Below are 23,653 nucleotides of genomic sequence, written 5' to 3' on the forward strand. Positions count from 1 at the left end.
GAAAGTCCTTTCTACCACTCAACCTTAAAAATAGGTAAATTTAAATCAATATGTGGGAACATCAGTGGGACACTCAGCAAGAAAGCGAGAAAGAAACACGCATGAAGTTCTACAGAGTGATGGCTGCCCCTGTTCTTCTATACGGAAGTGAATCTTGGGTCACAACAAAACGTCTAGAGAGCAGGGTGCAGGTAGCAGAGATGAGATTCCTCCGCAGGACAAAGGGCTGTGACCACCGGGACCACATACGAAACGACGATATAAGACAAGAGCTAGGTGCCTTCAACATGAATGAAAAAGTTGAATTCTATCGCAACAAGTGGAGAGAGCATGTCAACAGAATGCCAATAGAGAGGGTTCTCTTGAAAATTCTAAATTACCACCCCATGGGAACAGGTAGACCTCGGAAAATGGCAATAAAAATATAAAATATGGGATAGCCAAACATTTTTTTAATTTGAATCTTAGGAAAAATAGTGTAAATAGTGTACTGAAATAGATTAAATTATAATATAATGTTATGAGTTGGAACAGGCAAGAGCCTAAACCTTGAATGAAAGAAAAAGAGATGAAGACATTTGTATAGACTGGGAAAAAATCTTATCAACATCTCTGCCCAATAATATGTACAAATAAAAAGTAATTCGAGAGTCTCGGAAACCATATATTCATGTTTTCCAATGAGTTTGTCTTGTTTTCTGATCCTGTTTACCCAGACAAAGAACGAAAACCATTGGTTTTTATGAGTGTGTTCACACATTTCCATTCCGCCAATGTTTGAATACTCCCATAAGAACCAATGATATTGTTTTCTACCCAAAGGAGCAGTAATTCATTGGAAAGGCTTTGGTTCTCCATATGAGTGACAATGGAGAGAGATGAAACACTGAAAAAGTTTCAGTCACCTTCAAATTTTGTTATAATTTTGTCACGAAATATGGGTTTCCGTTTATGCGTAAAGATTCGTCGACCGCGAAAATATACGTTTGGCTCTTATTCATTAATTTATGACTAGCAAGTAACCGGTGCTTCGCAAGGGTCTATTTTAACTTGATAAACTGAAAACTTGAAGAATTCAAAATAGGCCTTTAACCATCCTCGGTAAATTGAGAATCTATATGTAAAATTTCAAGTTAATCAGTTGAGTAGTTCAGACGTGATGATGCGTCATTCCTGAATTTCCTATCCCGTACGTGTAGGCTATAAGCCAGTTCTTTACTTTACTATATTATAGATATTATGGTAGAGCCTGCGAACATAAAACACCAAACGTATTAATTTTCCCGTAGTCGTCAAATCATTACGAATGAACGAAACGCCAGCTTGACATAAAAATATTGAGAGATTATTTCGCAAAATGGGAACTTCATCAATAAGAACGTACTGTATTTCAAGGTGAAGTATCATAAGTTATGTTGTTGATATTTTTCTCGGGCACTCCCGAGATGGACATGTAAAGACGTCGATCACGGCTGCCTGGAAACAAATCTTGTCAGAGGCCCTGAAATTGATCAGGTGCTACCTGAATGCTCTGACACTAGACCTGAGCAAGCCAGCTGAGTCAGGTGTCACTCATTCATTAAGTTCAGAAACACAGAATATAAAATAGAAAAATACAAACCTCCAATTTGTTTTCGTATTTCCATACCTATTCAGCTTTAGTAGGCTACTCTTCACCTAGTTTTCCCAATACCATATAACTTGAATGTTTCAACTACATTATCGTTTCCTGTATTGTTGTAGCAGATATTGAATGAAAACGACTTTGTATAGTCAAAACCATCAACGTTTTAAAACAATTTGAGATACTAGTTTCCGTTGTTACAGCCAATCTCTAGTACACAAATAATTTCATCTCAAATAGTTTTTATAAATTGGCATTTAAGACAATATTGGTTTTCAATATGTCATCGTCATACGTCTATCAACTACGGTATTTCAAAACCTGATCTTCCAACACTTCATATACATCAGCAATAATAATATTGTCATACAACGTTCAACTAATTCAAATCAGATTCAGCTGAACTATATTCATTTCAAATTAACAAGTTTCCAGCCGGAAACTTAGTTTTCTCCTGAAGATTTGCGTCCAAAAATACTGAACTGCGTAGTTGTTGGTTTTTAATAGAAGAACTTTCTCGGCTTATTGGATTCAAATACAATTTGTGAAAAAAAATTGAAAAAGCAATTATTTTTTCCCCAAAGATTGAAGAAATTAAAAAAATAAAATTACCAATGGAAGGGCGGCCTCCAAGAGTCCTAATGGACGAGCCGCCACTGGTTTTTATCGCTTTTACAAACAATCTGATTGTCAGATTCTGTTGTTGATGAGATGTAGTGATAATTTATTGACCAAGCGAAATGAGGTCTAAGATTCAAGTCGACGGTTTGGCATTTCTCTTAATGTTTAAATGTTTTTATGTTGCGCATTTACGGCGAAACGCGGTAATAGATTTTCATGAAATTTGACAGGTATGTTCCTTTTTCAATTGTGCGTCGACGTATATACAAGGTTTTTGGAAATTTTGCATTTCAAGGATAATATAAAAGGAAAAAGGAGCCTCCTTCATACGCCAATATTAGATTAAAAATCAGACTATAGAATAATATTATTCATCATAAATCAGCTGACAAGTGATTAAACAGATGTGTGGAGAAGCCAGTCCATTGCTGTATTTCCATAAGGTCTATAGTTTCAATCAGGTACTTGTGGATAAGAATACTGCGTGAGGTCTACTGTTCACAGAACTACTAGTTATCCATAATGAATCACTGGAGTATTAGTTTCGAATTTTCACACTGAAGACCATAGGTTCGACTGAGTCATTGTCAATATTGTAGAACCGTTCCAAAATTGAATAAAAACACACATATGTTGTCAAATTCTACACAGTTTAGAGTTTAGAATATTCTAAGCTGTGTAGAATTTGTCAACATATGTGTGTTTTTATTCAATTAAGACATTAGGTTTTTTTTTAATAAATCCGTGATATTTCTAGACACCATTCCAGTGTTTCATTATTTGTAATGAGGACTTTCGATTCGAATTTCTTGACGTGCTGTTTTTGGAGTTCAATGACTGGTGATTAAAATTGCAATCTAAAACGAAAAACTTGGGAATCCACATGTCCTATAAAAAGTATAAGTAAAAGTCCCGGTATAAGAGCTTATAATAAGCTTCCTGCACATTTAAAAGAGCTAGAAGTTGGTAATTTTAAAATAGCCATAAAAAATATGTTAATAGAAATCTTCTATATGTCCATATAGAAAAGAGGAGTTTCTAATTTGAGGGTATTTTGTTTGATGTTTGTATGATTGTGTTTGTATTTTTATTTCTTTGAATGTAATTACTTTTATTTACCATGTTTAATCTATGACGATGCTATGCATTTGTATAAATGTTTTCTGCAATAAAGAAATCTTGAATCTTGAAACAATTTATAAAAATCTATTCAAAACCCTTACCTACGGCACTCTACTATCCATCCCCATTTCAATGAGATAAATTGAGACACCCCGGCAATAAATTTCACCAATTGTCTCTCTCTTTCCCACTTTTTCCCCGATTTGTGAGAAAGTTTCTGATTCTTATCAACCGATTGAAAAGTGCGGACTGCAACTACCCCTTGCGTTACGGAAGGTCGGACACTGACTGAGACGGGAGAATCAAAGCTCCCTCCAACTCGAGGGGAGTTTCAAGGTGGTTCCAGATTTTCCCGCCAGGGTTCAGCATTTTCCAACGGGGGAAATTTTGGGGTTGTTTCAGGACCTTCTATATACAGGAAGTATAAATATTAGGAAGTCCTGGTTGTTTTGTGGTTGTATTGGCGGTAAATTTGAATCGAAATTTGACTGAAGAATTCGTGTTGAACTGAGTCTATTTTTTTCAATGATGATTTGCTTTCACTATAGTGAGGTCCATGTTATAATGGCAGTGGTATTGCTATCCTTCTCTATCACTCGACAAAGCAGGTAGTACTAACCTTTTTTACCTCCGCAACGATGCCAAATATATTTTTGTCAATGTAAAAATATAATTAATCAAGGCAAAGAATCAGCAACACTGTTCTCCTATCTTTATCCACTGCCATTATAACGTGAACCTCACTATAGCAATGAGTTTTCAAATATCATTGATGAGCAATATTGGCAGTGGATTTTTACTTTCCTTGCCCAATTACCATAGGTAAGGAAAGTATTGCTTTCAAAAAAAATAAGGTACCCAAATTTGTAAATTTCTATACGTTTCAAGGTCCCCTGAGTGCAAAAAAGTGGTTTTTGGGTATTGGTCTGTATATGTGTGTGTGTGTGTGTGTATGAGTGAGTGTATGTGCGTCTGTATACACGATATCTCATCTCCCAGTAAATGGAATGACTTGAAATTTGGAACTTAAGGTTCTTACACTATAAGTATCCGACACGAACATTTTCGATCCAATGCAATTCAAGATGGCGGCTAAAATGGCGAAAATGTTGTCAAAAACAGGGTTTTTCAAGATTTTCTCAAAAACGGCTCCAACGATTTTGATCAAATTTATACCTGAAATAGTAATTGATAAGCTCTATCAACTGCCACAAGTCTCATGTATCTGTAAAAATTTCAGGAGCTCCGCCCCATCTATGCAAAGTTCGATTTTAGATTCCCAATTATCAGGCTTCAGATGAAATTTAAACAAAAATTTTTGAGTGGAGAAGATTAAGCATAAAAATCTACAATTAATGTTCAGTAACATTTCACCTAAAATTGAAAATAAGCACGAAATTCGAGAAAATGTTATTATTTCAATTGCAAACTGTTGGCAACTGTTGATTCTATTAAATGATTCACTATGAAGAGATAGCAGACCTCGTATGTCTCCAGCGTTATTGTCCTGTCACCAGCTGGCCAGATCTTTGTTTATAAGTAGACTTGAGATGCGCGGGAACACTAGCGTCAGGTGATCAATTTTCATAACGGCAAGGAAAGTTGTGTGAGTGCGCCACACCAGATTTTTGTCATTTGTAGCCTTAATATAATTGTACAGATTTAATATATATATATCAGCTTGATATTGTAAAAACAACTTGGATTATTGGAACAATGAGGTAAAATTTGAAGGTGATTAATACTCAAATCAATATTGAAAACGATTAGATATTGCCAGAACCACTTGTTCATTAAAACTACTAGTTTCAGTTTTTACACCATTATCAATTTCTAGTAAACTGTTTACTTGTTGCAGTTGTTACCATTAAAGTTTTAGCATACAACTCATTATAAGAATTATTATTATTCTGAAATGTCACCTGTCATTATTTGAGTGATACTCAATATTTGATGTATTATGTAACGATTGTGAATTAATAAATTAACTAATAAATACATTATCAATATCTAGTTAACGGTTTACTAGAGATTGATAATTGTGTAACATCCGAAACTAGTAGCCTACATGAATCCTTTTTAATAAATAAGTAGGTTTGGCAATATCAAATCGTTTTCATTCAATTCGGATACTTATCATAGTATCACCTCTACAACAACACTGAAAATAATTAATATTTGTTAACAAACTACCCCTGAGTTTATAAATGCTGTAAATATTTTATACACTTTTTATTATCAACTATATAGAATTAAGTTTGTTTTTTTGGTCCTTCAAAATTATTTCTTTAATATGTAAATATTTCCTATTTTTGTGATAATAATGTGAAATTTTTCTTCTATGTTTGGATTTGAAGCATCTAAATTTAAAAATCTACTTTGTGAAAATAGTTAAGAACTGAAAATTTTGTGAAGTGAACTACAAGACTTAGCCTACCCTATTTCGGACTATGTGTAACCTTATCTGAATTTGGGTGAGTAATAGCACAAGGTTATCTTATTTTTTCTCTCCCTATCATTTTTGATGATGTACTTGTTGTATGGATCAATAGGCCTGAAGAATATAGAATATAGGCTTAAACCCAATAGGCTAAACCTTCAAACATGGAAATCTTGAAATATTGTCAAGTAATTCTCTTTAATGTTCAAGACTAGATAACTAGAACTAACTTTAATACAAGTATACTAACGTTGAAGTATACTGGAACAGTTAGTTTGTCACAATGTTAAAGAATTTTGACACTAAAACAATAAACGAAAGAATTGAAGAATGTTGGAAACATTTTAGAACCGTTTACTCTGTGGAACCACCTGAAATAGTGCTTGAAAAATGTATGCGTTTGAACGGCTCTTCATAGCTTACACCAGAGATAACCTCTATACTTGATATACTAGATTGTTTATTCTATGCTTAAAGTAATAAAAATTAATTGAGTTAGTGACATCCATGTTATAGGATAGAATGACTAGTCTGTTTTATTTGATGACTTTGCGAAGTTTGGACAGTAATGTCCACTCTACCACTCAACAATGATAAAGTCAGTACCTGATCAACGTTAGTTTGATATCCTTGTCTGTTATTTGACAAAGCAGATAGCTCCCTCATTCTCCAGCTCCGCACCGTTGTCACACTATTTGCAGGCTATGTAGAAATATAATTATCTACGGAATGTTTAATCTCAGATATTATTGAAATCTTGAAAAGATAATATACAGCATTTTCTTGGTGAGTAGCCTATAATCATAGATGAAATAGGCCTATAGCATAAGAAAATATCCCACGGTATAGGTCGTTTATGTTCAAAATTTCAAGCCGATTTGTTGTTAACTCAAGCTGATTACTGTTCGACTACTGTCTATTATTACTGTTTTGGTTGGGGTGAGAGTGTATGAACAACACAGAATGAGAGACTACCTGTATTACATAGCTTCACCAAAAACAATTACAGTACTAGGACTATCGGCTTGAGTTAACAGTGAAATTTGGAACATAAACGCACCATACCATAGGATATCTTCTATTGCGATCTTTTCTCTATTGTATAATATATTTGAATGTAGACCAACTTGGGCTCACCTTATTAGCTGGATCTCCAAATTGTGTATGTGTTTATGGAGCTGTTCTCAAATATTAGAATCAAACGTAGGATCTATTTCTATGATAAACAGTTTACACATTCAAAAGGTTTTTCTATGATAAACAGTTCCCAAACTCAAAAGGTTTCTCTATGGTAAATAGTTCCCAAACTCAAAAGGTTTTTCTATGGTAAACAGTTTCCAAACTCAAAAGGGTTTTACCTCGTCATCTGCTAGTCCTTACCTCGCTCCAGTATGCGCGGGTTTACATCAAATTGGTAGCTCACTTCTTATGAAACCTATTACATTGATTCGTCCGTCGATCGTCTATGCTCTTATGATGGGTTACACCATACAGAGAAGATACCAATATTATTAGTTATTATTAGCAAATACACCAACATTATTGCAGATACTAGAGACAAGATGTTGTAATAAAATCTACTTAATTTTGATAAAAATAACCATTTTACAGGAGCATGCTTAACAGTAGCTTACAGATGATGATGTGTGAGCACACACGAAAGCATGCTCCTCTAAAATAATAAATTTTATTATTATTTTTATAATAAATTTTATTATTATATATTTTATTTTAATAATAAATTTTATTAAAATACTAAATTTTATTAAAATAAAGTGGATTTTGTGACAACATCACAAGTTTCTTCAATTATGGAAGAGTTTCACAACATCAATATTCACTCTACACCAACCTTATTTATCTATGGTTACACTACTCCTATCTTTGTTGAAGAACAGAAATAATAATACATAGTGGCCCATAAGTCAGTTGACGCTAGCAATTTTTAATGTCAGCTGTTGTTACAAATCGAACCACAGCGTCACATAGCTTCACCAAAAACAACTACTAGGACTATCGGCTTGAGTAAAATTTGGAACACAAACGCCTCATACCATGATATATCTTCTTATGATATATTTTCTCTAACTCTGTCAGAGTTTATATATTTTCTCTAACTCTGTATATTTTCACGAACTCTGTATAGATTTGTTTACCACAGTTCAGTTTGATAGTTGTTCGTGATAATGTATTCATTGTTATTCGATAAACAATGAATATGAAGTTAACTACAGAACAGCGAGTCAACTGACTTATGAGCCACTCTGTATATCAGACGACAAGAATTTATTTATAAAGGATGTTTTCATAACATTGAAATTGTTTTTTAACGAATTAGTGGTTTCGACGTAATCAAATAGTTTTCATGAGATTCCATTATCGTCGTCGTCTTCCTACAAGGATTAGGCAAATTGCCTGTTCCGACTTCAAACTCACCATCACATCCATCTTTTACGGGGTCTGCCCACACTTCTCCTTCCAACCGGGTTATACAACATGACTGCCCTGGGAATCCTGTCGCTCTCCATCCTTTCAACATGCTCTTTCCAGTTTTGCCGATTTTCTTCGATCTTCTGCCATATGGAGATTATGTTGAGCTCGCTTCTTATATCAACATTATGAAGCCTATCTTCCCTTGTGCACCCTTTTACTGCTCTTAAAAACCTCATTTCGGCAGCCTGTAACCTACTCCATTCCATTATTGATTGGAATATTTCCACAAACACACCAAGGCCTCTCATTAGTATTAAGGTATGCGCATACCGATGCGTAAAAATTCGTTGCGGAATTTTCAAGAATTCAGACTGCGGCACAGAAAAATATTCGCAACGCTGGGGCACGCATACTGGGAAGCGAAATAATCGCAATGTGGAGCGCGGGAATATTCGAGTTGACCTAACCTAACAGTTCAGCACTTTTAACATCTAAAATTTACGGTAGTGTAGGCTACTTCATCTCAATTTACTGAAGTGCATCATGATATCATCAGATGAAGAAGAAGCCCTACTATTACTTGCTGTGGCGGCAGACTCTGAAAAGCCAAAAAAATGTGGGTGCATGCCATTTAATTGACCGAGCGAAGTGAGGTCTAAGATTCAAGTCGACAGTTTGGCATTTCTCTTAATGTTTAAATGTTCATATGTTGCGCATTTACGGCGAAACGCGGAAATAGATTTTCATGGAATTTGACAGGTATGTTCCTTTTTTAATCGCGCGTCGACGTATATACAAGGTTTTTGGAAATTTTGCATTTCCAGGATAATATAAAAGGAAAAAGGAGCCTCCTTCATACGCCAATATTAGAGTAAAAATCAGACTATAGCATCATTCATCATAAATCAGCTGACAAGTGATTACACAGATGTGTGGAGAAGCCAGTCTATTGCTGTATTTCCATAAGGTCTATAGTTTCAATCAGGTACTTGTTGGATAAGAATACTGCGTGAGGTCTACTGTTCACAGAACTACTAGTTAACAAAATATTTCATCTTAATTATAAAAATTCAGTATGAAATTGTTGAAAAATATAATTTCTAACTTAATAAAATATAATCGATTATTTAAACGAGAATGAACAGTTAATATTACATCAAAAAACCTGTATTAGCTACCGTCTATAGAAGGCATTGACAAGACAGAGGATCGGCAACGTTTTTCTCCTATTTGTCTCCACTGCCATTATAACGTGGACCTCACTATAGTAGTGTACATTTTTGACTTGGACCACTTTCATTCTAAGCAGCTCAATTATTGATACTAGTAGTTCTGTGAACAGTAGACCTCACGCAGTATTCTCATCTACAAGTACCTGATTGAAACTATAGACGTTATGGAAATACAGCAACAGACTGGCTTCTCCACACATCTGTGTAATCACTTGTCAGCTGGATTTATGATGAATAATTCTATAGTCTGATTTTTACTCTAATATTGGCGTATGAAGGAGGTTCCTTTTTCCTTTTATATTATCCTTGAAATGCAAAATTTCCAAAAACCTATAGTGTGGTCCACGTTATAATGGCAGTGGATAAAGATAGAAGAATAGCAATGCCGATTTTCTGCATTAATTAATTATATTTCTTAATTAATTAATTATATAAACCATAATTGGCATCGTTGTGGACCTAGTAAAGGATAGTACAACCGGCTTTGTCGAATGATACAAAAGGACAGCAAAACCAAAGTTGATCATATACTGTCATTATAACGTGGACCTCACTATAGTATATACGTCGACGCGCAATTAAAAAAGGAACATACCTGTCAAATTCCATAATAATAATAATATCGAGTGACCTGGCTGGCTCAGGTCTGGTGTCAGAGTTTTCAGGTCGCAAATGATCAATTTCAGGGCCTCTGACATGACCTAACGACTGCTTTTTAGGCAAGGCTGTCAAATTCCATGAAAATCTATTACCGTGTTTCGCCGTAAATGCGCAACATATAAAGATTTAAACATATTAAAGAGAAATGCCAAACCGTCGACTTGAATCTTAGACCTCACTTCGCTCGGTCAATTATAGTTTGTAATCCTTCCCTTTATTTCATGAGAATCTAAATTAATTTAGACCTAGATTTATGGTTCAAGAAATATCTCAAATTTCAAATTTACCTCGCTAACTCCTTCCTTCCATCGTTCAAGGATGTGTTTACACGATCAAAACTAACACCCCACATTAGTATTAAATTAGACTTTATTCAATATTTCTCTCAACACATTATATATATTAATTTGCATCATATTTTATATATCCTCTCAGTTATTATTATCTAATCCTTTCAGCTAGTTTTATGTATCAATCGGCCGGATCTAGCATCGGTAATGACTCCCCAGAGCTCAATGATAAAGTCATCAGTGAATCCAAAGTCCTCCAGGTCTGAGTTGTCAATGGCTTCGGCGAAGTCCATACTGTTCTGCTTGCCGTCCGCCTGCTCCCAGATTTGTGTCGCTGCCGGAACACACAACATGACGTCACAACAAAATAGTCAACATGTTGTCACAACAAATGTGATAACAGGCACACAAATCAGAAAGAGAACATGAATGGAAGAAATGATGAAGATGAGTGGAGGATAGAGCCAGTAGAAGTACAAGAAAAAACAGGCAGCTAAAGAAAAAGCCTATTACATGGGAAACCATAGTTGGCTAGGTATCTTCCTCTCTTTTTTCTCTTCTCCAACACACCCAAACACTAAGCCCATGGTTTTTTATATTTGTAACATTTTATTGTGTTTTATTTGTTTCGTAAATCTTTGTAATTTTGTTGTGTCTTGTTTTGTGTGTTTTTAATAAATTGAATTGAATTGAAAAAAAAGAAAAGCCAGGAAAAGTAGAAAAAACCGCTGGTAGAAGAAGAAGACGGAGGAGAAAAAAACAGAAGAAGAAGAGAAAGCAAGAAGAAGTGAAAGCCAGAAGAAGAAGAAGAAAAAGCGAGAATAAGAAGACGAGAAAGCTAGAAGCAGAAGTAAAAGCTAGAAGCAGCAGAAGAAGAAGAGAAAGCCAGAAGAAGAAGAAGAAGAAGCAAGAAGAAGAAGACGAAGAAGAAGAATACGAGAATGCTAGAGGCAGATGAAGAAGCTAGAAGCAGAAGGAGTAAAAGCTAGAAGCAGGAGAAGAAGAGAAAACTAGAGGAAGAAGAAGAATAAGCAAGAAGAGAAAGCCAGAAGAAGAAGAGAAAGCTAGAATCAGATGAAGGAGCTAGAAGCAGAAGAAGAATAAGAAGAAGCGGAAAGTAGAAAAAACCACAAGAAGAAGAATCAGAAGAACAACAAGAAAAATATACAGAAGATGAAGAAGAAAAAGAACGAGAAGAAAAAAAGAATGAGAACGAGAAAAAGAGTAGCAGAAGGAAAATGGAGAGAGGATGATGATGAATAAGATAAAAAATAAAGAATTAGTTGAACAACTACATGAGGAAATAGTTATTTGTATATTTAGAGTGAAAAGTACGACTTTTTCTCCCTGTGGGAAAAAGTTTGAAGCTCGAGGCGAAGCCGAGGGCAACAATTTTCCTGAGGGAGAAAAAGTATTTTTCGCTCGTGATGTACACAACATTTTTCCTCCATCTACATTTTTTTATAGAAACTGCAAATAAAGTCATTTTAAAAACTTACGTATTGGTGACAATGTTTCCTAACAACATAACCTAAAATCTAAAACCTAAAAACCGGTCGGCTGATTGGCACTGCCGATTGCGCTATCTATCGGCAAAAGTTGTAACAATTATATCAGCTGAGCGGCTACCAAAAATGGCTGACTCCAGATCACGCGTTTCAGATTTGAATTGCAGATCAAAAATATTTGTTGGCTGGTATTTTGAATAGAATAAAATATTTTTAAAATTGTTTAAATTTTTATCGTCTACAAAATAAGAAAATAATATCATACAAACATATATTTCATGAGTTGTTCAAATTGCTTGTTGTGGTATTGAATTCAGTTGACTCAATGACAGACACCTCTATTATGCTTTCTCATCTGAGCTTAGACCTTCTAGCCTATTACAATGTGAGTTTTTGAATTAGAGATGCTTCCTATGTTATTTAAATGGAGTCACTTTTACTCCCTAGGGAGTTTTGCAGTTTTTTACTACCGAGAGCGAAAAAGTGACACTTTAGTATTATGTTTCAGGGAGTAAAGTGAGTACTTTAGACAGTAGCTGGAGGAAAAAATAATTAAGAGTACCAAATTATTGTTTCAATCCGGCTCTCTTAAACCCGGCCCAGACGCTCAAATTTATCGTCAGTCTTGCATGATCATGCCAGATTTGACAGATAAGTTTGAACGTGTGGACGTTTGGCATGGGTCTGGTTTGGCAGACCAGGAAATAGTTTGATGAAAATTCCATTATGAAATAATCATCTAAATAAAACATTTATGTTTTATATGAACTTACTTGAAACGTGTGGACGCAACCATCCAATTCAGTCCCATTCGTGAACTGTGGCAAGATCATGCAAGATTGATGATCAGTTAGAACGAGTGGACCACATAAAATCACTGGAATATAAACTATTATAAAGTATATGGCGAAAAATGACTTTGCTTACCTAGCTCGCTGTCATTAATTCCCATGAAATTTTCAAGTAGCTGATTTATGTTATCAATACCAATCTGCATGGCTCCACTCGGCTGAAAAATAGGAAAATTGATAAAAAATCCAATTTTGTACAATATAAAAAATATATTATCTGGAAAAGCTACATAAGCTTAAGCTTATTTGGACTGTCGTATAAATGAATTGGAGTCTTTATGGGCTTAAACCTGTGGAACCTTTCTGGAAGTTGTGTAATGCTAAATGACTGAGTAAATAGATCGTGTATATTGAAATCTACTCATGTTATTTATTAAATTTACTTCATGTCGACAACAAAAAACCTTTTAGCAGCCAAAACACAAGAGACAATAGTAGCTTCCACTAGCTGCTGCGGAATTCGAAATGCCATTTGTAGATTATTTGAGTTCCGGACAATTCCAATTCCACGTTCCCGAAGCAGCTAGTGGAAGCTACTATTGTCCCTGTGTGCGCAGCGTACTTTTGTGAGATACAAGCATTTAATAATGCTAGAAAGTCTCCCCAATACATGGTTCAGAGTTTTAGAACTTCAATAACCTGATAGAGAGAAAGGACAAATTACTGTTAATGATGATTATGAGTTGAATGAAAAAGACTAAGAAATTGTCAAAAAACCACTGATTTATTGATAATTAGAAAGACCGGTTTCGGTTAAGAGTTTATCAGAGATTGACAATGGTGTAATAACCGAAACCGGTCTTTCTAATTATCAATAAATCAGTGGTTTTTCGACAATTTCTTAGTCTTTTTCATTCAATATAAATAATTACCACAATATCAACTTCTCAACTACACAAAAAATGATTATGAGTAATCATGTTTTGTTGGATTAAAATGAATAATTAAATAAAAGTTAAAGTAAAAGAATGGATAAGTAAACAGCCAGAATACAAATTTCAAAATTCAGAAAACCTAAAACATTTTTATGAAGCCCCACGACATTCGCGGAAAGTCTGATGTTGGTGAATAATAGTGCTCCAAAGAATTGTAGGCCAGAAACATTCATTGTAGCGATAAGAGGATAGATATTTCCAGCAGATATTATGAGAAGATTAAGTTTGTACATGAATTAAAGTGATATATATTATATATGGTGAGAATATACTAATCCGATAAAATTATATTTTTCCTACAGATACCTTGAAGAGTGACCATTTGTGCACTGATTCCAGGCCGCAAAGTGAGTACTTTGCGTACTCCAGATTTGCAGCATGACAACGCAAAATAGTTAGTAGGTTATATGGAGCATCAGCGCAGCAAAATCAAAATTAAGTTGGAAACACTCATAGTGAGGCCCACGTTATAATGGCAGTGGAGAACAGCGTTGCCTTGCCATTATGTGCCTTCATTGTAGTCATTTCAATGCTTACATAACATAAACCCCCTTCAAGCAGTAACATAAATTTTCAATTGAATTACTAATCATTATAATTCAATTTTAAATAAATTAAGGTTTTTATTAATAATAAAATTACACAGAAAAACATTTGATGGATTTCAGGGAATTTTACCCATAATTACCCACTTTTCATATTCAATGGTAACTGTAGGAAAAATTTAATGTGAAATACGTGCGCAAAGTTCGTTTGCTACACTTGAGAAACCATTCCGCCCTCGCCTACGGCTCGGGCGTAAACGTTTCTTTCGGTGCAGCAAACTCACTTTGCGCACTAGTTGCACAAATAACTATTACAGAAGTCTTACCACTATGTAGCTAGAGACAGAGGTGCTCATGATTGCTGTATTTAACATAATAGTTCACATTCAAAATAAGACATAAGAATTTTTAGTTGAGTTCTGAATGTATTTCACACCTGTTTGCAGACAAGATTTTTCTCAAGAAAACAGTATTGTATTCAATGATCTGTATTATCATTCGTGTAACGGAATTTGTTATGTAAGTGCTATCATTGAATAAAACTTGATTTGATTTTTTTCAGCTTGAAATGGATTGATTCACATGGAGGCTTTTTGTTGATGAGGCCGAATGTCGACTTGCAAATAGATGTCTCTGAGAGTAAGTAAGAGTAAGAAATTAATAATTAATAGGTAATTATTAATAATTATTGAGGTATCATAGTAATTTGATCAATCTGTATTGATAAATGAATATTTGAATATTTGGGGAAATGACTCACCTCTTCTTGTATCTGGCATTTTCCGTTAGCCTTGAATCGTAGAGTTTCTTTCCCTGTGCCATAACCTGGTTTCTTGCCTTTTCTAGGGTTACTCCGTGCTTCAATGTTTGCTGCAAAAATTTAAAGAAAAAATTATAATAGAATCATATTTTATACTTCCATAATGCAATACAATAACAGAGATATGAATTTGAAATATAATATTACAATAATGTGACATTCCAAGGTGGAAACTCCTCACACGTACAGTGAGATTTAGGTTATGAAGTCAGATGAAAAGATAGGACGGCATAGTTGCCGTACTTTCTTTTTCGAACACCTTCTATATTAGATAGCTGTGATTTAAGTCATCCCGCTAAATCTGATCTTATATTCATTTATTGATACAATGATACACAATTGGTATATTTCTGGACTCGGAATTTGATTCAAAGTGGAGCAACATAACCTACCTTTTAGACATTGGCTTACTACTATCAACATTTGGAAAGAGGACAGTTTTGGGCTAGGCATGTTGATCCTTTTCCAATCATGTATTTGATTTGTGCATTGTTAAATATAAATAAATAAATAAATTGGTCATTAGAATGATTGAGGGGGAGGGCCAACAGCCCAAAAATGTCCCTCCCACGAATATCATATTATTCATATACTAGTCCAGAAAGTGGGTTATGATCAATAGTTGATTTTTTATTATGTTGAATTGTCAATTATATCTTGAAAATATTATATCCACCAATAAAATAGATATTTTTTCATGATTTAACAATGCATTTTTATAATTTGAGATAAATAATCTGGTAGTTCATTATATTTCTCCTCAACCTACTAATGATTTGGAACCAGTGCGGAGTTGGAAAAGGATGGAGCTATCTGCTTTGTCTAACGACAAACAAGGATAGCGACACCAATTTTAATCAGGTGCTGACTTTATAATTTGAACCTCACTGTTGATCATACTTTCAACATGAAACACTAATCACATCCATATATCTTCTATATACATAAAATAATGGTGCGGTTTCAAACATTGTTTAAAGAAAAACAGAATTACTTACAATTAATGTTTTTTTTTAATCTTATTTGTCATCTCAAACAGTTTTTTTTACATAATCAATAAATTTCAATGTGGGAGCCCTTAGTCGCTCGACAAATGTCCAAACGATATTCAACTTCTCTCCAAACATAAAACACACTTTGCTTTATCTTTAACCGAGAACATAGCAACTCACTAAACTCACCGCAACAACAGTACAAGAACTGATGTTGAGGTTAGAACAGCTTATAAACAAACTTTTGGGTTAGAGGCTTTCAGAGATACCAATATAACATTTTAAAATTTCCCTACAATCTTCCTACGAATTACTGAAACCGCACCATTCTTTTATGATAACCCGGTATATAAAAGCGAAATGGCACTCACTCACTGACTGACTCACTCACTGACTGACTCACTCACTCGCAGAACTAAAAATCTACCGGACCAAAAACGTTCAAATTTGGTAGGTATGTTCAGTTGGCTCTTTAGAGGCGCACTGAGAACATTGTGAATGGAAAAAATTCCAAAGATACGCCCAAAATCTGCGTTTTTCAGCGTTTTCCCAGCTTCATCGAGAACAAATGAACAGAAAATGTTCAAATTTAGTACAGAAGCTCAGCTAGGGTGTAATAATGTTGTGTTAGAAGGAATTTGAAATAACGCCAAAAATACGCTTAAAATTAGCGTTTTCTCAGTTCTTTCATCAAGTAATAGACAGAAAATGTTCAAATTTGGTACAGAGGTTTAGCTAGGGTCTGAAAATTTTGTGATGAGGTGACTTTAATATCTCATCAAAGATACGCCCAAAATCAACGTTTTTCTTAGCTTTTCTGCGTTTTCTCAGTACTTTGACTTTCTGATGGAATGAAGCATGCTCAAATGAAAAATGCAGGCGAGCCCGCTGATCTCATTTTTGGCCGATCCAGTCGGGGGTCCAGGGGGCGGAGCCCCCTCGCTAGACGGATATGGCGAGCGAAGCGAGCCTGACGGCTAGTTTATTATAAATGAGAATTTAAATCTAAGTACCCTTTTGAAAATGATTTGGTCATAACATGTTTCGGCTATATGATGCCTTGATCGAGTCTTGATAATGGCATCATATAGCCGAAACATGTTGTGATTAAACAATAAGGGGTACTTAAATTTCTATTCTCATTTATATTCAAGAGTGGCCCTAAAGAAGAAAAGACAATTTGATGAATTTATTAATATAAGATTGTGTTAAGAAGAATGTTCTAAGTGCATAAGGCACCTTTGCTTTCTGTGTTGCTGTAAAGGTGATATTGTAGTAGATATCCATATTGAATGTAAACTACTTGAAGGTGCGTACAGACTTACGCTCTGCTCCGCAATCGAACGTCGCTCGAGCAGATCGATTGATGATCGACCGGGGAGCAAGAGTGGAACGCGAGAACAGCTAACATTTCCCGTAACGTTCATGATCGGTGCGAGTGCAGAGCGGGGGCGGAGCGATTGCGGAGCGTGCGCGGAGCGAGTTGGAGGCGCGTATATCTGTACGCAGCTTGATATTGTCAAAACTACTGGTTTATTACAAGAAATTGAGATGCTAGTTTCGGTTGTTACACCATAATCAATCTCTAGTGAACTGGAAAAGTTTGGATTTTGAAAACATTTGATGTAAACAGTGATTTAGACAATATCAAGTCGTTTTCAAGCATTAATTAATACTCACAGAATCCAGCCTTAAGTGGTTCAACCAGTCTCATGGTGAGAACGGCTCCTTTCGGAATTTCCTTCAACAATTTCGCCACCTCGAAATGTCGTCTACCAATCAGGTTGATATTGTCTATTTTCTCAATATGGTCGCCAACCTGGAACGAACAATTAAATAATTAGATAAATTTAGGACTAGATTAATTCGGATTTACATAAGATAAAAGAAAGATTTAAACACAATAATCAATCTTCTTCTTCTTCTTCATCCTCGCCACTTCCCGTTATGCGGGGTCGGCTTTACCAATCCTGAGGCGGCATTCCTTCCGATTATAGGCATCGTTTGTAGAAAGATACAAATTTTTCATGTCCTTCTGGACATTCGTCATCCAGGTAGTTTTTGGCCTACCTCTTTTTCTTGTTTGTGTAGCCATGGACAGGCACTTTTTCATCACGTGATTGTCGGGTCCTCACATAACATGACCATACCATCTAGGCCTGAACTCTTCAAGTTTCTCAGCAATTGGCGCTACCTTGAAACTGCCACGTACATGTTCATTACGGATTTTATCTTTAAGGGTAACTCCTCCTGACCACCGCAGCATGCGCATTTCCGTAGTATGAATCTTTTGCTCATGTGTTTTCAAAGAAGCCCATGTTTCGCCTCCGTAAAGTAGAACCGGTCGTATGCATGTTTTGTAGACCCTGCCTTTTGTTCTAATGGGTATTCTTGGATCACAAAGGACACCTTTCAGCTCGCGCCATCTGTTCCATGCAGATGTTGTTCTATGTGTTATATCAGCTGTTATTGTGCCATCGTCTAAAATTACTGACCCTAGGTATTTGAATTTGCCCACTCTAGGTAGTATGATGCCATCTAGTTTGAGATCTGGATTTGTCCTACCAGATGTGTCTGGGTCGAAGTTGCACATTATATACTCGGTTTTGGTCCTGCTAATGCGCAGCCCATTTGGATCAAGAGCTCCTCGCCACTGCTCCAGAGTATCTTGTATTTCTTTTATGCTGTCTGATATCAATGCTACATCATCTGCATACAACAGGTTCCATGGCAGGGGTCTCTGAATCTTTAGCTTAGTCAAAGCATCTATTCCTTTCTTTGTTGAGGGATCGTTCTGACGAGTTCGGCAGTTTTCGGCAAAAACGGTTCTAGTGGACAGTCCACCTTAATCAACTAGATCTGAACATGAATGGTTGAAAAGGAGGGAACAACAAACTGAATAAATAAAGGTTGGTTCTGCATCACCCACGAACGGGCAACAACTCGAGCCTCTAGTCGAAAGTAGTAACTCGCTACCCTCGTTCAATTACCTGGATATACTCGATTCCGTCAATGATGCTACCTTCCTTGATACGTTTTATGAATGCATAGCCAGCTCCGTTGTCAGTTATGGTCAGGCCTAGTGCGTCCTCAGTCTTTGTGATTTCTATCTCCTTTGCTCGTCCTACAATCATACAGATTAGAATGAGAACAACATATAGAAACTGTACTTATATTAATGGGGAAATTACAGACAAAATTATAAGAAATAAGACTATGAAAATAAGGAAGAAAAGAAGAAGACTGGAAATGGAAACAATAAGACTGGGAAGTCTTTAAAGCTGAATTAATAGAGCTGTTAATTTAAAACTGTAATTACAGTTTTAACTATTCAAATTTTAGCCGTTTCGAAGCTGCTGTTTGTTTGCAATAATAGAGATTTATTGATGAATGAGATGTAGGGTGAATTATACCATAGAGAAACAATAGCATGAGTAGATATCCCATGGTATAGGGCGTTTATGTCGCAACTTTTACTGTTATCTCAAGCTGATAGTCCACGTAGTTCTTTCCTGTGAAGCTTTATGACGACGCTGGTAGTCTCCCATATTATGCCGCTCATACACTCTTACCCGATCAAAACAGTGAAAATCGACAATAATCGACAGTAATCGGCTTGAGATAACAGTAAAAATTGTGACATAAACGCCCTATACCATGGGATATCTACTCACGCTATTGTTTCTCTATGATTATACATACCGTATTTCAGCTTATTAGAATGTTTGACCATTTCTTATTTCCCTCTCATCTAATTTTCATAAAGCCTTTTCTAAATTTCAAAATTGTTCTTTTGAAATGAAAATAAGGAAAACTGGAAATGCAGATCTAATATTAATTTTGAATTGAATCAAATGAAAATAGAAAGTGATAGAAAGATAAAAGCAGACATCCACCGAATATGTCTTGGAAAAAACATCGTGGAGGGGCGAAGGTAGATGATAGCGGAGAAGGTAGCTGAGTGTTGAAAATAATGCTTGTATTCAAATGCATCACATCATAATGGGGCGACGACGGTAGGGTAGAAGGTAGCGGAGACATTTAGATAGAAGCATTATTTGAAAACTGTCAGCTACATTTCCTGATATATTCTACCATAAAATAAGCAATCTATAGATTTAGATGGATAGAATATTAGATAGATATTTTATGGATAGAAATACAAATCTCAGAGCCCTTTTTTTGAATTATTTTATCACAACATGTTTCGGACATTCATGCCATTTTCAAGTGATTATTTGATCATTTTTTCAATAATATTTGAAGATATTTTATGAATTATCATATAAAATAAATGGATAAAATATTACATAGATAGAATAAACAATCTATGATTCTACCTTTGCCGCTCCACTATGAAAAGAAGATTTGACAAAGATTTTGTTGTACTAATTTTTCTGACTGTTTTTAATTATTGTATCTTTGACGTTTGTTACAACATTTTGTGTTTTATGACAATAAAGAATTATTGATTGACTGATTGATATGTTCTGAACCATAGTTGTTGTCTGCCCTCGTATATAGGCAATGGATAGAATTATTAGAATTACTACAACTAATTTAAAATAATATTCATAAGAATTAATAAAAAAATAATATTTGCATTGTAAATAAAAATAAATAAATAATTACCTTTTCTATGAACGAATATGAAGTCTTCTAATCCGATTTGACCGCCCAGTAGTTTTGTCATATCAACCTTGTGTGTGTTCAGCGTACAGTACAGAATCTAAAACATAGAAATTGAACAAATTTATGAAATTTGAGTCAACAAAATCGTTCTAAAAATTAAAAATACTACAGTAAATATATATATTTTTTCTTCAAGAGAAATCATAATTAGAATTATATTATATTAGAATATATTAATTATATTAGAATTATAATTAGTTATGTAATAACAAGATATGTGGAATATGTCTTCTATGTTTAGTTTTGAAGCATCTAAATTTGAAAATCTACTTTGTGAAAATACTTGAGGACTGAAAATTTTGTGAATTGAAGAACTACAAGACAACCTATTTCGGAACCTATGTGTGACCTTATCTAAATTTGGGAGAGGAATAGCAAAAGTTTACCTTATTTTTCCTCTCCCTATCATTTTGATAATGTACTTATTGTATAAATGAATAAAGAATAAAGTTTTAAATTATATCAAAACAAATATTAGTACTGAATGAGAGAATAAAAAATCTCTAGTTAACCTTAATTTGCTAAACATTTTCTAAAAGGCTACATTCTGGATTCCAATGCAATGCTTTTACAATTTTGCCAAAATTATGCTATTTTTTGACAATCAAAACCTATTAATGTTCCTTTCTCTTTGAGTCTGACCATTCCCTTCAATAAAACTAAATCAGTCATTCAAAAATCTCCTTTCTATTTGTTTTGTTCTGTGAAAGCCATTAGACTAGATTTGAATTTCTTCTTCTCTTTCTCCTCCACCATCTCTTCCACCTTCTCCTACACTTGCAGCTCCTCCTCCTCCTACCCTCCTCCTCCTTCTCCTACACCTCCTCTTTCTCCTTCTCTTTCTCCTTATCTTCTACCCCTTCCTCACCTTCTAAACTAATTTTTATGCACACTATTTAACTCCCAAATCGAGACCAGTCACTTTATATGACCATAAAGTTATGAACAGTGATTTGAAAAGCACAGCAATAGGTTAGACCTCACACACCGGATCAATTTTAGCAGTAAATTTTCCTATAATCTTAAATCTATTTCATGTAAATATTGATTTGTATCTTCAAGTAATGGATGAGTATGTGTCTGAACTGAGAAAGTAAACACCTGACCATAAGTTATATATTCAGTAATTTGTAAAGCACAGCAATAGGTTAGACCTCACACACCGGATCAATTTTAGCAATATATTTTCCTATAATCTTAAATCTATTTCAGGTAACTATTGATTTGTATTTTCAAGTAATAGATGAGTATGTGTCTGAACTGAGAAAGTAAACATCTGACCATAAGTTATATTCAGTAATTTGTAAAGCACAGCAATAGGTTAGACCTCACACACCGGATCAATTGGGGCAGTATTTTTTCCTATAATCTTAAATCTATTTCATGTAACTAACTATTGATTTGTATCTTCAAGTAATGGATGGGTGTGTTTTTAACTAAGAAGGTAAACATCACATGAATGGCTTCTTCACTAGGAGGAGAAGAAAAATATTTCATCTAGTACATAACAATGCACAGTATGTAGAGTACATATTGAACTATTGAACGGAGTATATATATCTTGAGTATATAATTCAAGAATAAAGTATCCTAGGTATGTAACTAATATGTGCCGCAGTGTTACATAAACTTTAGATTGGTTTATTTGAGTTTATATTTGTGTATTATATATTTGTTTAATTTATGACTATTGTCAGTCAATTCGGTAATTTTCTACTATGACAAATAAATGAATTGAATTGAATAGAATATTTTATGATTCGCCTATAAATAATTCATGTATGATTTTTTTTTTGTATCTCGAACATATCTAATGCACAACATAATGTGTTGTACACAATAAAGAATTCCATTATATATTATTACGGCTTAAATTATATATTTAGGCGGTGGGACCTTCCCGCAAGGGACTCCCCACCAACAAAAGCCATACGAATTTACTTTTTTTAAGAATTCTATTCTATTTCAAGAATAATACTAAAAAATGAAAAAAAAACTACTGGGAACTGAAAAATGGTAATAAATGGTAAATACAATCGTCAGCTTTCAATAAAATTATTTAAAAACTTTTAAAATTTATGAAATTAGAGCTACTTTTTTGAAAATTATTTTATAACCTGAAGATAGTGTGAACACTGAAACTAGTTGTTATAATTTGTATTCTTCATCTATTATTTTATTAATTTCAAAAAAGGGTACTATAATTTTATTTTATATATTTAAAACCCATTCTAGCTCAAAATACAGCAACTACAGCCATAAGTATACAATCTTCTTCGTCATCATCATCATCTTCTTCTTCTTCTTCTTCTTCTTCTTCTCTTCTTCTTCTTCTTCTTCTTCTTCTTCTTCTTCTTCTTCTTCTTCTTCTTCTTCTTCTTCTCCTCCTCCTCCTCCTCCATCTTCTTCTTCTTCTTCTTCTTCTTCTTCTTCTTCTTCTTCTCTTCTTCTTCTTCTTCTTCTCCATCTTCTTCTTCTTCTTCTTCTTCTCTTCTTCTTCTTCTTCTTCTTCTTTTTCTTCTTCTTCAACTTCTCTTTCTCTTCTTCGTCGTCATTTCTTTTTCCCTATTCCAAACCTTCGACACCTTATCCTCACTACCCAACCACTTTTTCTTCTCCTCTTCCTTTTCCCCTTATACTCATCCCTATTTCCTTCTCCTTCCATTTCTCTTTGACAATTCCGTTCCTTTTCAACAACACCAACAAGTCCAACAGGTTCGTCCGCTAAGCTTCAGCAGAAAGAATTACAATAATGTCTCAAACTATTCAAAGCCTTTTCACTTTAAACTGTCAGCATTGTTTGAATAGGAGACATTGACGTTATTCACTGAGAAACGCTGACAATTTGAAGAGAATGTCACATGTAGCGGTTCTTTCAACTTGGTAGA

General features: G+C 34.6%; 1 protein-coding gene across 1 annotated transcript in view; it reads right to left on the minus strand.

Annotated features, from left to right (window-relative positions):
• Positions 1 to 10,483: 10,483 nt before the first annotated feature.
• Positions 10,484 to 23,653, minus strand: part of LOC111059563 (PDZ domain-containing protein GIPC3) — a 43,042-nt gene continuing 29,872 nt past the window's right edge. The window contains exons 2-7 of the mRNA XM_039439717.1: positions 20,706 to 20,802; positions 19,064 to 19,197; positions 17,754 to 17,892; positions 15,022 to 15,131; positions 12,858 to 12,939; positions 10,484 to 10,756 (exon numbers count right to left, since the gene is read on the minus strand). Coding sequence (XP_039295651.1) covers positions 10,587 to 10,756; positions 12,858 to 12,939; positions 15,022 to 15,131; positions 17,754 to 17,892; positions 19,064 to 19,197; positions 20,706 to 20,802 — 732 coding nt within the window. The 3' untranslated portion in view covers positions 10,484 to 10,586. The remainder of the gene's footprint in view (positions 10,757 to 12,857; positions 12,940 to 15,021; positions 15,132 to 17,753; positions 17,893 to 19,063; positions 19,198 to 20,705; positions 20,803 to 23,653) is intronic.

The sequence above is a fragment of the Nilaparvata lugens genome, chromosome 13, assembly GCF_014356525.2.
Source record: "Nilaparvata lugens isolate BPH chromosome 13, ASM1435652v1, whole genome shotgun sequence".
Lineage (NCBI taxonomy): Eukaryota > Metazoa > Arthropoda > Insecta > Hemiptera > Delphacidae > Nilaparvata > Nilaparvata lugens.